General features: G+C 29.9%; 1 protein-coding gene across 1 annotated transcript; it reads left to right on the top strand.

Annotated features, from left to right (window-relative positions):
- Positions 1-11,592: 11,592 nt before the first annotated feature.
- On the top strand, positions 11,593-13,393 carry HELRODRAFT_62577 (hypothetical protein; the record flags this gene model as incomplete). Its single annotated transcript, XM_009011451.1, has 6 exons — positions 11,593-11,709; positions 11,930-12,048; positions 12,252-12,305; positions 12,468-12,571; positions 12,879-12,960; positions 13,318-13,393. Coding segments are annotated over 6 exons (552 nt in total), but the record flags the coding sequence as incomplete, so codon positions are not given.
- Between the last annotated feature and the right edge of the window lie 1,557 nt (positions 13,394-14,950).

Raw genomic sequence — 14,950 nt, 5'->3', positions numbered from 1 at the left:
CAATTGATTACTCGCAGAGTATGAGAACCAACAGAAGGTCGGATTACCCAAGTGATAATGTGAAAGGTATTAATTAAACTATGAGTTTTTATGACAAATAACAGCTCAGCGTGCAAACAATCTTTGAATCCAAATGCGTCTGCTTAATTAACAAGCTTACTGAACGTGTATGTAGGCTACCGTTGAATTGGATTGTATTGTAAAAAGATTTTGTGTTCATTCGGATTCTGTAGAACAAATTCAAATAAAACAGCAGTGTACTTACCGTGTGAATAACTTCATCTTCTACGTTACTTGAACAATCTTGTTTCTGTTTTGAAATACAAAGTTATTTCTACTTAATTAATAAAACAGAAAGTTCTTTCTACTTTATTAATACAAACTTAAATGCATTGATACAAAATTTTGACAACAAAATTTTCTAGAAACCTGAAAATGGTTGAGTTGATGGTTCAGCATTTGGATCTCTGTTTCCAATTCATTTTCCCTTTCCTTCAAATCCTTCCACTCATCTTCCGCATGCATTCGACTCATCTTCACAAAATGTATTAAGCACATTTTATTTCATCAACAATCAAATTTTTTAATAGTTCTAAAAGCGCTTTAAAATTATGATACATCGAACCAAAATGCAACACTGATATGGAAATAATAAACAAGAAAAACCTAAAAATGAAAAAATACAAGCTATTAAAATATTATTAAGTGATTTGGCAACATTTATAAAAACTGAAACAGAAAGACAAGTGGAAAATACGTACAATTATTTTGAGGTCATCAATTTGTGAGCCCTGTTCATCAATGTACTCATCCTTCATTTTCAAGTCGTTCTTCAGTTCTTCAATTTCATCATGCAGTTCATTCAGTCTATCTCGACTTTCATCTTCAAACTTTTCTGTTCACACAGAATCAAATTTGAAAAATATTTTAAGTAAATACATAATTTATAAAAAAAAATACTACATTAACTAGTCGAACAATCGAAATTTTAAATAAATCGAATAAATGAAGAATCGACACCATCAATCATTACATGAAGATTCTTTCACCAACAAATACTTAGAAACACAACAATTGAGACCTAACGATATGGTGAAGTTATCTTGGTACTGTTTCTCCTTCTCTTCCATCTTTACTTGAAATTCTCTGAGCATCTGCTTCACTCTTACGTCATTCTCATCATCACGTTCTTTCATCTCATCTGTATACTCCCGTCTCAGTCTGAAAGTACATTTTTTAAAACAATATTCATTCAATTCGAAAATTATTCATTTGAGAAACACACATACACACCTCTCAATTTCTTTCTGTTTATCATCTTCAGCACTTTTTAAACTAGACTCCAACTCAGTTTTCAATTTTTTGACTTCCTGCTGGAGACTTTGAACTTTCCTTTTGAGATTATCTCTGTCAGTTGTAACTTCATTCAGATCTTTTTCAAGTCTCTCCAGTCTATCTTTGTTCACCTTTTCGTCATCTGAACCATTTGGTTTTGTAAGCTCAAGCAACTTGTTCTTTTCTTCAGTCAATCTGTTGATAACCTCCTTTAAAGAAACAATTTCCAATTTACGATCATTAACTTCTTTATTAAGTGAATCATTATCAGTCAACAACGATTGGTTTTTCAATTGCAAATTTGATAGTGCCTCGGAATTTTGTTTTTTCACGATTTCAACTTCTTCAATCAAGCTTTCTTTTTCGTTTCTTAACGTTAACAATTCATTATCTGCAGTCGTTTGATAATTTTTCAACTCTTTCACTTCAGACTTGACCAGTTCCATTTCTACATCAATATTCTTGACCACATTTACAGACTCTTCAACAGCGTTATTCAGTTTCTCTTGTAACTGCAATTTTTCTTCTGATTCTCTTTTAAAAGTACATTCAAGTTGAAACACTCTTTGTTCTGAATTTGTTAACTCTTGCCGAAGTAAATTGACTGTGTACATATTTTCAGTTAATTCCAATTCTTTTTTATTCAAACAATCTTCAAGTGTTTTAACATTCATTTTAACATTTGATAACTCATTCAAACAGCTGTCGTGTTCTATTATTTTCATTGAAATCTGCTCATTTAATTCATTAATCTTCATTTCAATGATAACAATTTCTTCCTTATAATTAGCAATTTCATTATTTTTAGCAACGAGTTCTTCCTTCAAATCATCAGCCATTTCTTCAAGAGTTAATATTTTATCATTAAACTGACTTTCTTTATCATCGTACCCTATTATTTTATCATTTAATTCTATTATTCTTCCTTCTTTTAGCGATAAGCTGGTATTGGCTGATGCCAATTCATCATTCAATCTGGATATCTCATCCTTGCAAGATGTCAAAGAATTTGTAAGTTCGGCAACTAATTCATCGGCATCCGTCCTCTGCTTTTTTAATTGTTTCAATTTCGCTTCCGCCTTCTTTTTCAATTCATTATTCTTTTCAATCCAATCTTGTTTTGTAGTTTTAAATGTTTCTTGCAATTTTTCATAATCTAACAATTTCTCAGAAAAACTTGTTTTTAAATTTTCAACTTCTTTTTTTAGCAGTTCATTCTCTTTTGATTTCTCATCAAGTTGTTTGTTGATGTTCAGCACAGTTAGTTTTAAATCTTCCAGCCCATCAGATCTTTCTTGCAGCAAATTTTTCTCAGAAGACCTCTGTGAAAGTTCGCTTTGGAGGTTGTCAAACTCAAGTTCGAAGCAGGACAATTTAATTTCCTTTGTGTCAAGTTCTATCTTCAAACTACCAATCATAACATCCTTATCAGAAACTTCTTTGTCCAGTTCTGAAATTTTCGAGTTTTTAGCGTCGATTTCTTTTTTTATTAAATTTAATTCATTTTCATAGTTGTCTCGTAATTCGTGGATTGATTTCAATTTTTCTTGGTTGAAAATTTCAATTTTTTCATTCAGAAGAGTTTCATTTTTAGTAAGCTCTTCAACTTTTTCACTGTGCCTAAGATTCAATTCATTGATGGCTTCATCTTTTTCGATAATTAATTGCTTCAAATTTTCTATTTCGTTTGAAAATTTTGAAACTGAAACTTCATTATCGGTTTTAAGTTGTTCAATTGAAGATTTATAATCATTCAATTCTTTCATATGTTCCATTAATTTCGTTTCATTAGCTTTTAATTCGGAATATTTTTTTTCAAAATCAATTTTCATATCTGCCAAAGTTTTATTGAGTTGGTCGATAATGATATTTTTAGCTTTAATATCCTCAATATAAGCATCGTTTGATGCTCGCAAGGCTTCAATTTCAGCTGAAAGATAGGTTCTAACATTGGACAATTCAACTTCACTTTTCTGCATCACTTCTTTCAAATGATTGCTTCTATCAAGCTCGGCTGCTTCAAATTTATCTTTTAATTCTTTAACTTCATTATTCAAATCATTTACAATCGTATCATATGTCTGCTTCTCCTCAGACAAAGAAATTTTCAAAATTTCACAAGAATCTGATTTTTCACTTAATTGTTTTCCAACCTCTTCCAAGCAAGCCAGTTGATCAGCATTTATTTTGGAACATTCACTTATAATCTTTTCACTCTCTTCTAATTTGACAGCAATTTTATTTTTTTCGCTTTTCGTTTCCAGCAGATCATTCATCAATTTAGATATTTCAACCTCCAAATTTTTGCACTTTTCAGACAGTTCACCACTGGAGGCTTTCAGGACGTCGTGTAATTTTTTAAGCTCATCTTTATACCTATCAATTTCCTGTGATGAGTTTTTCTGTTCAATTCTTCCCACATCTAATTGTTTCCTCAGTGCATCTACCTGGTCATTGAGTTCCTCAATTTTTACATTTTTTTCAACAATCAAGTTATGCATTTCTGTTGACTCTAACTGCAGCTTATTAATTTGATTGTTCAGTCGCTTATTCGAACTATCCAATTCATTAATGGAATTGGTCAACTTTTCTATTTCATTCTCTTTCAAATTTAAAACGGATTGGAATTCAGCCTTTGAAAGTTTAGCGTCATTAACTTCAGCTCTGTGCTCTAAAAGTTGGTTTTCTAACTGAGCAATTTTAAGCAAATCGATCTCTTTTTCATCAAAGATTTTGTGGTACTTTTCATCCAGTGCATCATAATCTTCGAGAGATTTCTTGCTACTGCATCTCAACATTTCCATTTCTATCTGCAACTTGTCGTAATCCTCTTCCACCTTGCTTAGTTTGTTTCTAATGTTTTCACATTCTTCAATCTTTTTGCTCAGAAGTTCGCCAGTTTCATTTTTACTTTCAAATTTTTTTAACAATTCTTTATTTGTAGTCTCTAAAATTAATAATTTCGAATTCAACTCATTTTCAGAATTTAATAAATTTTGAATCGTTTCATCCATATTAGCTTTCAAATTCTTCATTTTGTCATGGTCATCGACCAACTTTTCATAATCTTGTTTCAGGGTGTCGTAAGATGCTTTGAGTGAATTATAATCTGCATTTATTTTTTCACAATCTTTAATTAATTCAACATTTTCTATCTTTATTTTTTCAATCTCTGATCCAACTTGATCATAATGCAATTTAAGTTCATTGTATTTATCATCAGACCTGATTTCATTCTCCTTCAATTCTTGAATCTCAATTTGTAACATTTTATGGTCATCTTGTAAATGTGAATGTTCCTGCTGCAGCTTCGTCAAGCTGTCAGTAACTCTAATGAAATCAGCTTCTAAACTACTGAACAGTGTAGTTAGTTTATCATGTTCATCTTTTACATCATTGTGAACATTGTTCAGAACGTTTGTATCCAATTCAAGTTTTCTGTTATCATTGAGGGCTCTTTCGAGTTGCTCCCTGACTTCATTATAATCTCTTTGCTGCTGATCATACAAATCGTTCACGTTGGTTAGCTCCAGTTGGAGATTTATTTTCTCAGCTCTTATTTGATCCAAATTATGAACGATGTGGTCATAATTGTCCTGGATTTGTGATTTGCTGGCACTATCTGTTTCGCTAGTGGACTTCAACTTATTAATTATATCAGACATTTCAGTATTCTCTACTTTCAATATGTCGCAGGTTTGCTTCTGAATCTCGTAATCGTTTTTAATTAAAGTAAAATCATTGAATAAGTTGTCATAATCCCTAAGTAATGTGTTATATTTATCGTGATGATATGTCAGTTCGTTTTTCATTGATTCAACATCACTTTGATCGCTCATTGCTGGAATATCAATTTTTCTATCAACATCATTTTCTAAAACGTTAACAGTAGATGCACTTTTAGTTAAAAGTAATTCTACATGGTCAACACCCTGACATGAGTATCTGCTGTTAACATTATAAGAGCTCTGTTGTAATTGCTGTTGTAATAATGATACGTAAGATTGCACTTGTTCACAACTCGTTTTCCAGCCTTCCAACAACTCTTTCAATGAATCTTCACTGCTAACGCTGTTGACATCAAACTTATTTCTTCTTCCGATATTTTCTTTGACATTAGAATTAATAGTTTCATCGTCGTCGTCATCATATTTCTCAGCAACACTTTCCCACTCGTCATCATCGTCATCAGCAGAATTTACCAAAGTTTCACTTGAGAGATTACTCTGATAAGTTAGAGAGTTTTCAATAGAAGTTGAACTTGTAGTGGTGGTTGGGTAGCAATCACTACTGCTCGCATTATCAAGTGATCCCTCATCATTTTTGTTATTTTTATGAGGAGCAGCTTCTTTGGACAGCAGAGACGACGATTTTTGAAATTTATTCTTCTTATCATTCTCCATTTTAATGAGAGCTCTATTAAGTCCATCTTTCAAAATGGCGATGATGGATTGTCGAACAGTGAACGATGATTCCAGTGTGGCATTTGAGTAACCGTACCAGGGTGTGTCTGTTGGAATATTGTTGCTCGTTGTCATGTTGCAATCATAATTCAATCGAGGCTCAGAGAGATGAGCAGGACATAACACATGGCAATGGGAAATATTGTTGGTTGTTGTTGTGGCAGGTTTTGAAGAATAAAATTCTTCCTGGTCAAACAAATCATTCTTAGGAACTGGAGGTATTTCAAAACCATTAAAATTGTTGACATCTATAAGGTTTGAATTTAAAACATTTTCACTGAGAATGACGTCACCATTTTGATCAAATTCGGTCACTGCGGACTGAAAGATGCTGTTGCACAATTGTTTAAAAATTTTTGCTTTCACCTGAGATTTTGTGAGAAATTTCTTCAAAGCTCTTTTTTCACACCTCAACTTTTCTATAAGGCCCTCACTATCTTGTAAAAATTTTTGAGAAAACTTGTCATCACCTTCCTCGTGGCTATCTGTCTGAAATCCAATTGTGGCTGATCTTTTCTTATCCTCAGAAACTTTTGTGAAGTTACGCACAACCTTGTTGTATATATCATTGAATTCGTTATCAATATTACCATCTAAATTTAGTTCAGAGTGGACAGTTGTTTCAGTTGCTGATAAAGAACTTGCGGCACCACTATCGGAACTGCTACTGTTGGCAATATGTCTGTCAGTGGATGAACTGAAGTGATCAATGGATGAGATTATCTTTTCCTTCCAAGTCGCAAGAGAGGTTTCATGTTGCTTCAACAGTTTCTCCAAATACTCAGTTTTTTTTTCAAGTTCGACTTTCTCATTCAGCTCAATTTGTAATTCTTTATTTAACGCTTCAATCTTTTTCACCAGACTCCCATTTTCTTCAGCGAGATTTTCGTACTTTGATTCCAAATCAGTCTTCTGCACTATCAGAAGTCTGATATCTTCATTGAGAATATTTGTGGTCTCGTTGAATTTAGAGGTGAGAGCATCATGATCAGCCTTCAGCGCTGTCATGTTCTTCACAAGTTGCTTGTTGTTTTTGAATGTTGACTCTAAATCAGTTTCCAATGAAGAGATCTTGGAAGATAACGTCGCCTTCATTAATGAAACATCTGAAGTATCTGCGGACTAAAAAAAATATAAAAGAATTAATTATTAAATAATTCAACTGAAGAAAAAATTTTAGCCAAAAATTCAATGATTAAGAAACATTTTTCATTTGAAAGATCGTAAAAGCAGACCACCAAAAAGATGTAAAAAAAACTATAAAACGTACATTTTCTTGAAGCCTTTTGTTTTGCTCTGATAGTTCTTTGATTTCCTCTCTATGTTTCAATATAGTTGCCTTGCAATTGCCTAGCAACGACGTCATCTTCACATTCTATAAATTTTTATCATTATTATTATCAAAAGGGATACATTTATTAACTAAAATGAAAATGGTGTATGAGTTGATGGTAAAACTCTAGTAAAGGGAATAGGTGATACAATTTAAGTTCAATCATTCTCATGAGAAAACTATATCTGAAGAGCCTTTATTTCAGAAAGCATTTCACAAAAGAATAATATTAACAGCCCTGATATAATATAAAATCAACAAAAACATGCACATACACTAACAATATGAAAAAGTAAATGAAATGAAATAGAAAAATGTTTGCCTTTTCTTTTAAAGCATTGAATTCATTAAGGTCAACAGAAGCTTCCTCCTTTGAATACTTGTTTTCAGATGCTACTTTTGCCTTCCTGACATCCTCATCTTCATCATCTGCGCCAATCAATTTGTCCTTATTTTCATCAAATTTCTTCTTCAAAATGTTCACCTTTCAGAGGATTGAGAAATTGATATACGACTTCTGTTCATACAAATCTTTATGCAATATTAACACATCATAACTGCCACACAAATCTGACTTGTTGGGCAGACATGTAAAAATATAAGATGAAGTTTTACTATAAATACAATGCAACAAACAAACACTACAAAACAAATCTAAAAACAGATCACAAACAACGAACAACAAAACTCACGCGAACAAAAGCTAATATAACAGTAGCAGCAGCAACAACAACAAAAGTAAAAAAATAATGGTAATAACAATAAAAATGGAGACATCAACCGACCTGCATCTGGAGGACTTTGATGAATTCATCCTTCTCTTGCAACATCATCGTGTAGTTGACCTCAACGTCATTCAAGGCCATGTCCTTTAGGGATATCTGCTCCTTTAATTCTGTAATGCGCTGGAAGGCTTTGTCCTGGCATTTTGCCAGCACCTCCTACAAAAAATGTTTTTGTATTTAAAAATTTGAATATTTAAAAAAAATCAGTTAAAATGCATTAAAAATTAGTATTTAATAATAAATATTAACTTTATTATATATGTTACGTATGTTCTTATTTTACAAACATGCATATGATATAAGGAAGAGTGAAAAAATTTTTGAAAAAAAAAATTATTGCAGTAAATTAAAAGATGAAGAAATAAGTTTGAAAAAAAATAAATTAAATTAAATATTTAAATTAAGTCAAATTAAAATAAATAAAAATTAGAAAAAATGTGTAATACTTTTAATCTGTCTCTTTCCTTCTCCAAATCTTTATAAGCAGTATACAACTGAAAGAGGATTGAAACAAGAGCATGAATTACATGCAAACTAATATATCAAAACAATGGCATATGTAACATGCAACCAAATTATAATTAACAAAAATTTAAGAGAGATGAGACAAATGAACATCACTAGAAGGTAATAAAGAGCCAGACAACAGCATACAATCAATAAATAACATAGTAGTAAAAGAGTTGTATGGAGATCAAGTGAGTTGTGACCTAAGCTTACAATAAATTTTACGAATTCTTAATAAATCCATACACAAAATCTCTCTTAGTAACTACAATGTTGAATGATAAATAATTTAAGAAAAAAGAGGAAAAAAATTGACAAATAAATAAATTGCAAACAAATTAAACAAATTTTTAAAATAACCAACCTGTGAATACCTTCCAGAATATTTCTGATTTCTACTTTGCATTTTGTGATAAAATCTCAGCAGTTCATCTGTCGATATGAACTCCAACATTTTGTTGGTCGCAGCTGAAGGATTGCTACCGAGGGCAGCAACCGATTCATCCAGTTCACTTGTTACACTCTCAGCATCGGATGCTATGCTTAGGTGATGGTGTGGCTGGTACTGCTGCTGTGGCTGCTGTTGCAGTGAGGGGGGCACAAAACTTGAATTTGGAGAAAAATAATAACTGTCACTCATCTGCGAGCTCATCTGCATTATTATTGATTTTTTAATTTATTTAACTAAATAAATAATTAATTAATTTAATAATTAATTATTTAACAAATTGTTGATTAAGAAAATCAGTGGCTATATATGAATGTTTATTCATATATAATATAATATCACATAATATAGTATTGTATAATATAATATAATCCCTCATACATAATAAATATATATAAACAATGGTAGACTGATAATGTGGCAAAACATGATCAAGCTTAATTTGAACATAGCATGGATAAATATACTAGACAATGAAAAAAAAAACTTATATGTAACATTGTCAACAGGACAACAGATGATCGATCATCTTTGCAGTATTTTAACTTCTATACTAAGTTATACACTACTATTCCATATACTATATCACTCCACATTTTATATACGATATTATGTACAGTATTATATTACTATCTTATACTATATTATTACCATATTATTACTATACTATACAACATTACTCTAAATATTTGAAAATAAAATATTGGTGGTTGGTAACATAGTGAAATAGATATTTTAGAAGTGTTAATAATGACATAACAAACAACCGAGTCATTTCGAGGTCGATTGGCAGCAGAGGATGGTTCATTTGCAGCTTTACGAGGAGGTGCAGTTGGGTGATTGTTCGAGGCTATCGTATCCACCTCACCCTGCTAATTTATAAATAAATATTAAAAATTCAATTTATACTTAATTATTTAAATAAAATTAAAACAAATAAAGAATAAAACCATTAGCATGAAAAATAACCGTGATTTTGATCATAAATCTTCAATAAATTATAGAAAAATATTAGAAAAGCTAACAATTTTTGATAAATCTTCGTTGGAATCGTAGTTGGATAGATCCAAAACAGCAGGAGATTTATGGTCAATGATGGATGAACTATTGGGTGTTGAATGGTGAAGATGGTGATGATCATTTTCATTGAGATTGACAGTGAAAGAAACCCCACTGCTGGCAATGCTGTCATTCAAATCAATAAGTGAATTTGTTGGTGTAACGATGTCTTGAACTCTTTCATCACTGTTCGAGTTTAGCTCCTAGTAATTTAAAAAGTATTTTTAAACTAATTCTAAATATTGAACTGAAAAAAAAATTTCAAAAAAAAAAGAAATGGACAATCAATGTCCATCTTCATTTGATTTATTTATGTCACCTGTGAGTGACATTAAATAAATTAACAGGTTGATGCTAATTTTAATACAGTAATTATCATATTAAAAAAAAATTATTTAATTTTTAAAAATATTTATTGATCATTTTTGTTAATTTTTATATTTTAGAAAAGAAAACCGTTCTTGGGGAAACTCCAGCAGCTGAAAAAGATACAGAGGAGTCATCATTGTTAAGAGCTCTAACCAGCTTGCTACTGGTCTGATTGAAACTCTTTCCAAGTTTATCTTTCAATCCTCTAAACATCTCAAATTAGTGAAAATAATCGTTCTTTTTCTGGTTTATTTAGAACATATTTGATATTTCACAACAGAGCTTTTTTTTAGTTTAGTTCAATGTTTACCAATCGAGTATTTTAAAATTCGATCTATCTAATCGCTGACGGTAAGTTGTCTATTGTCTTTATTTTTTATAGCACGGAATACGACGTGGCTATCGGAGACTTTTACAAAACTAACAAGAATAAATAAAATGCTGGTGAAAATTGTAATAATTTAAAATTATTGCTACTGTTTTCTTGTTGGTTTAATTATTTTTTAAGAAATAAGTATTTTCAAAATCTGAAGAATATGGTAAGTTGGAGTAAAAAAGTTAGGTATCTTCGTTTTGAATTTAACTTTACTTTTATTTCTATATAACTTTTCGTTCGCTTTTTCAATAAAATAAAACAAAATCTGAATCATAAAATTGCGAATAGATCATGTTTTAAATTATTTATGTTTCATGGAGCAAATTTGAACATGTCTCAAAAAAGAAAAAGAAAGGAAGCGGGCATGGATTCAAATTCAATGTCTAAAAATAAAAAGGGTTTGCATCAGAATCAGATTTTTATATAAAATTTTTTTAAGGTTTAAGATTTTTTGTTAAGATTTAAGATTATAAAAGATATATCATGATATAATTATTTATTTATATCTATCTCTATTATAAGAAATTATTTTTCTATCTTTCTATTCTATTCTAATAGAAAATAATTCTATTTATCAGATAAAACTTTTATCATAAAAGTAGATTCTAAAGAATCTAATGCTAGTTTATATATTTTTTATTTATTTTATGATAATAATTGTCCAAATTATTATAGATTTATCCAGATTATTTTTCTTTCATTTCTATTTTATTTTAATTTAAGTTCTTTATTCCACATTTTGATTTCATTGATTAACTACACTGACTACAACTACTTACAATTTACTTTTTTTATTAATCTTTTCTTTATGCTATTATTATTGCCATTACTAATATTAAAAAATTTTTTTGATAAAATTGAGATGTTGGTTTTTAATAATAGATTATAAAAATTTCTTGTTATCGTGTGATTGATCATTAGAGAAGCAATCAACTGGGTTTTGGTCAGATGGTCTGAAGAAAGCAATGAATGATCCAGAACTTAAACTATTCGAGGATGACCATATCACCATCATCAAAGACAAATATCCAAAAGTTAGGCATTTGATTGAATAAGAAATTTTTAATCAGAGTTTTTCAACTCTTAAATTTTTAGTATAAGTATAATAAAGCCATCATTACACTTATATTAAGAATAATCAGCTTTTTTTTAAATTTTTGTTCATTTAATATAATTATATTCATTGCTGTTAGCTGTTTCAATGTTTTAATGAAATAATTTAATAAAAATTAAATGAAATTCTTAAATTTGCAGGCAAAACATCACTACTTAGTTCTGCCAAAGGATAATATAGCCAATTTGAAAGCATTGAATTCATCCCACATTCCTCTGTTGAAACACATGCATGACAAAGCACTTGACCTTTGTAAAAAGTACATTTCCAATTTGAGCCAATTAGTAAATAGTAAATAAGTAAACATTATCAAATAATTAATAGTTTATTTATTAATTAACTAATTTATTTATATATTTATTAAAATAAATCGGTCAATTATGTTTAATTAAATGATTAATAGATTAAATTTTAAATTATGAACAATTTATGATGATCAAAATTTTAATTTTATTTAAACAGCTCAGAATCAAAATGGTCATTTAAATTTGGTTACCATGCTATACCAAGCATGAGGTCAGTTATTTAATTATAATGGATGGTGGAATGGTGTAATGGCTGAGTTTTCTGGTCTGCTGTTTTGTTGTTATTTTGATAATGGTGATATTAATGATAAAGTTACATTAGTTTTACTTACATTATTATTTTAATTGACATTTCTTTCTCATGTATTTACAGTCACATTCACTTGCATGCCATAAGCAAAGATTTCAATTCAACTTGCCTAAAAACGAAAAAACATTGGAACTCCTTCAACACTGAGTACTTTATTGAATCATCTGGTTACTTCTTTTCGTAGTATTTTAGTTAATTTTAAGTATAGGTAAATAGTAGTAGTAGTATGTATCAGTAGCGGTAGTAGTATTGTAGAAGTGATAGTAATAGTGTCAGTAGTATTATTAATATAATTTTTGGTGGTTATACTAACAATGGTAATGTAGTAATAGTAGTAGTAGTAATAGTAATAGTAGTTAAGGCAGTAGTAGTTGTAGTGGCGGTTGGAGTAGGCGATGATGATGATAATGATAATGGATGATGATGATGATAATGATGTGACATAACATTCGTGATATAATATAATTATATAAGATCTGATTAAGAAGCTTGAGATCGAAGGATCAGTCAGTTATGACAAAGCCAAATATGACGTTCTACTGAAATCTAATTTGAAGTAATTTTTTAGTTTTTTATTCATTTATTTGTTTTATTTGATTTTTTAAATATTTTACCTTTTCAAAATTAATTATTTTATTATTTATTTATTTATTTATTCATTTTTTAAAATATTATTAATAAAAATGTTTTCGTGATATATAAAAATAAATTTTAAAACTAGAATGATGATGATGACACTAATAATAATGTTATTACGGATGATGATATTGTTGATAAAATTGCTAGTTACGATTATGAAAATGTCACCAATGAATAAATTATGTTAATATATTGCTTTGTAATTTTTTAAATATTTTTTAAGCCAAAGAGAAAACAGTAATAAAAAATACAGTTTGAATAATTTTCATTACAGATGTCATTTATGCTCAAAAGAGTTGAACACCATTCCTGCCTTAAAAGAACATTTACTAAAACATGAACCATCTTAACTTTTATTTTTTGTTATTTTTATTATTTATATTATTAATGTTTATTTATATTATAAGTAATATCTCTTAAATATTTTTGTGAGTGTGTGTGTGATAAATATGGACGGAGCGATGGTCAAACGGGAAGTTCCTGACATTGCTATTTCGGTGGTCAGAATCAATTTCAAAAATGTGATGCTCGTTTCGCGTGTATTTGCGTGCACTGTGTGTTTGTCGCTGATGCTTCCTGCCTCCGAAAACTATTGAAAAAGGATTTGTAATAGATATAAATATATACATATATGGTGCGTGTTGTTGTTCGTGTATGTACCTAGTGGTAGTGTGTATAAAAGGTATATATACGGTCTTCGTTAATACGAAGCGGCATCTCACCTTTATTTATGTCATAATTTTTTTTTGTTTTTCATGTTTCTGTTCGAGCTGATCGATATCTGTATCCGTAGACGATGTAGTATTGTTTGTATTGAATTGGGTTGTGCCACATTACGTTGAATTGATGCTGTGTTGTTTCTCTTGTATAATTTTATAAACCTTGCCTACGTTGGTTTTATTATCTTTATCGTCAACACTTGTATTTTATCTATTTGATTTGTAATAATTATTTCACTTTTTTCAGTTATAGTTATTATTTTTGCTAGGATAATTTTTAATCGTTTAACAGTTGATAATGTTGATGATGATATCGGTATGACTAATCACCTCTCTATACCTGTTCTTGTTCTGCTTGTTTGTAATCAGCGCTGCACACAGCAACAACGACAGCAGTGCGTTTTAAAAATGATAAACAACCCCCTCTTGAAATTCTTTTCGAATTACTGATCTTAAATCAATCTGATCTGATTACTGTTGAAAAAATTCCAATATCGACTATCGTTTTCGTCTCATTCATTTTTGATTAACATCTAATTAATCGCCGCATCTCTGCCCAGTTTCAAAAACATAGTTTTAATTCTGTTTAATGATTTTTAATAGATCATTTAGTTTAGTTGTACAGTTCATGGGATGATGTTCAATTTTTTTGTAGGTATGCACATTCGGATATATATATATATATATATATATATATATATAGAATGAAATACGCGCTCATGAGAAATCAAATAACCGTACATGTAAATTTTTTCAATTACTCTATCTCTCGCTCTCTCTATATATATACATATATATGTGCGTGTGTCTGCGTGTGTGGGTTTATGCGTGTGTGTGTGTGTGTCTTTATAATGTGTATTAACTACTAAAACAACAGTCGATCGTATAAGTTGGTGCTACGTGAAAAAAAGTTGAACTTTGAGTCCTTGCATTTGTGCGCGAGATGTTTTACGCGTAATGGTAATTTGAATCGGCGTGCAATTTTATCAATTTCTCTTTGCTGTCCTTCCTGTCTCTTTTTCAAAATTTCATTGAATATCGCAGAATATGAAAGTCATTGCAAACAGGTGACCTCTTAAAGGACGGAACACCGAAAATAGATTAGAAATCGTGTCATGATTGCGATAAAGTTGGGAGAAGAGTTAAATAATGGAAACAGCGTCTTTGAAGAGCTTTTAATTGAACGTG

Source organism: Helobdella robusta (assembly GCF_000326865.2).
Source record: "Helobdella robusta unplaced genomic scaffold HELROscaffold_1, whole genome shotgun sequence".
Taxonomy (NCBI): Eukaryota; Metazoa; Annelida; class Clitellata; order Rhynchobdellida; family Glossiphoniidae; genus Helobdella; species Helobdella robusta.
This window is presented reverse-complemented; position numbering and strand designations above follow the sequence as displayed.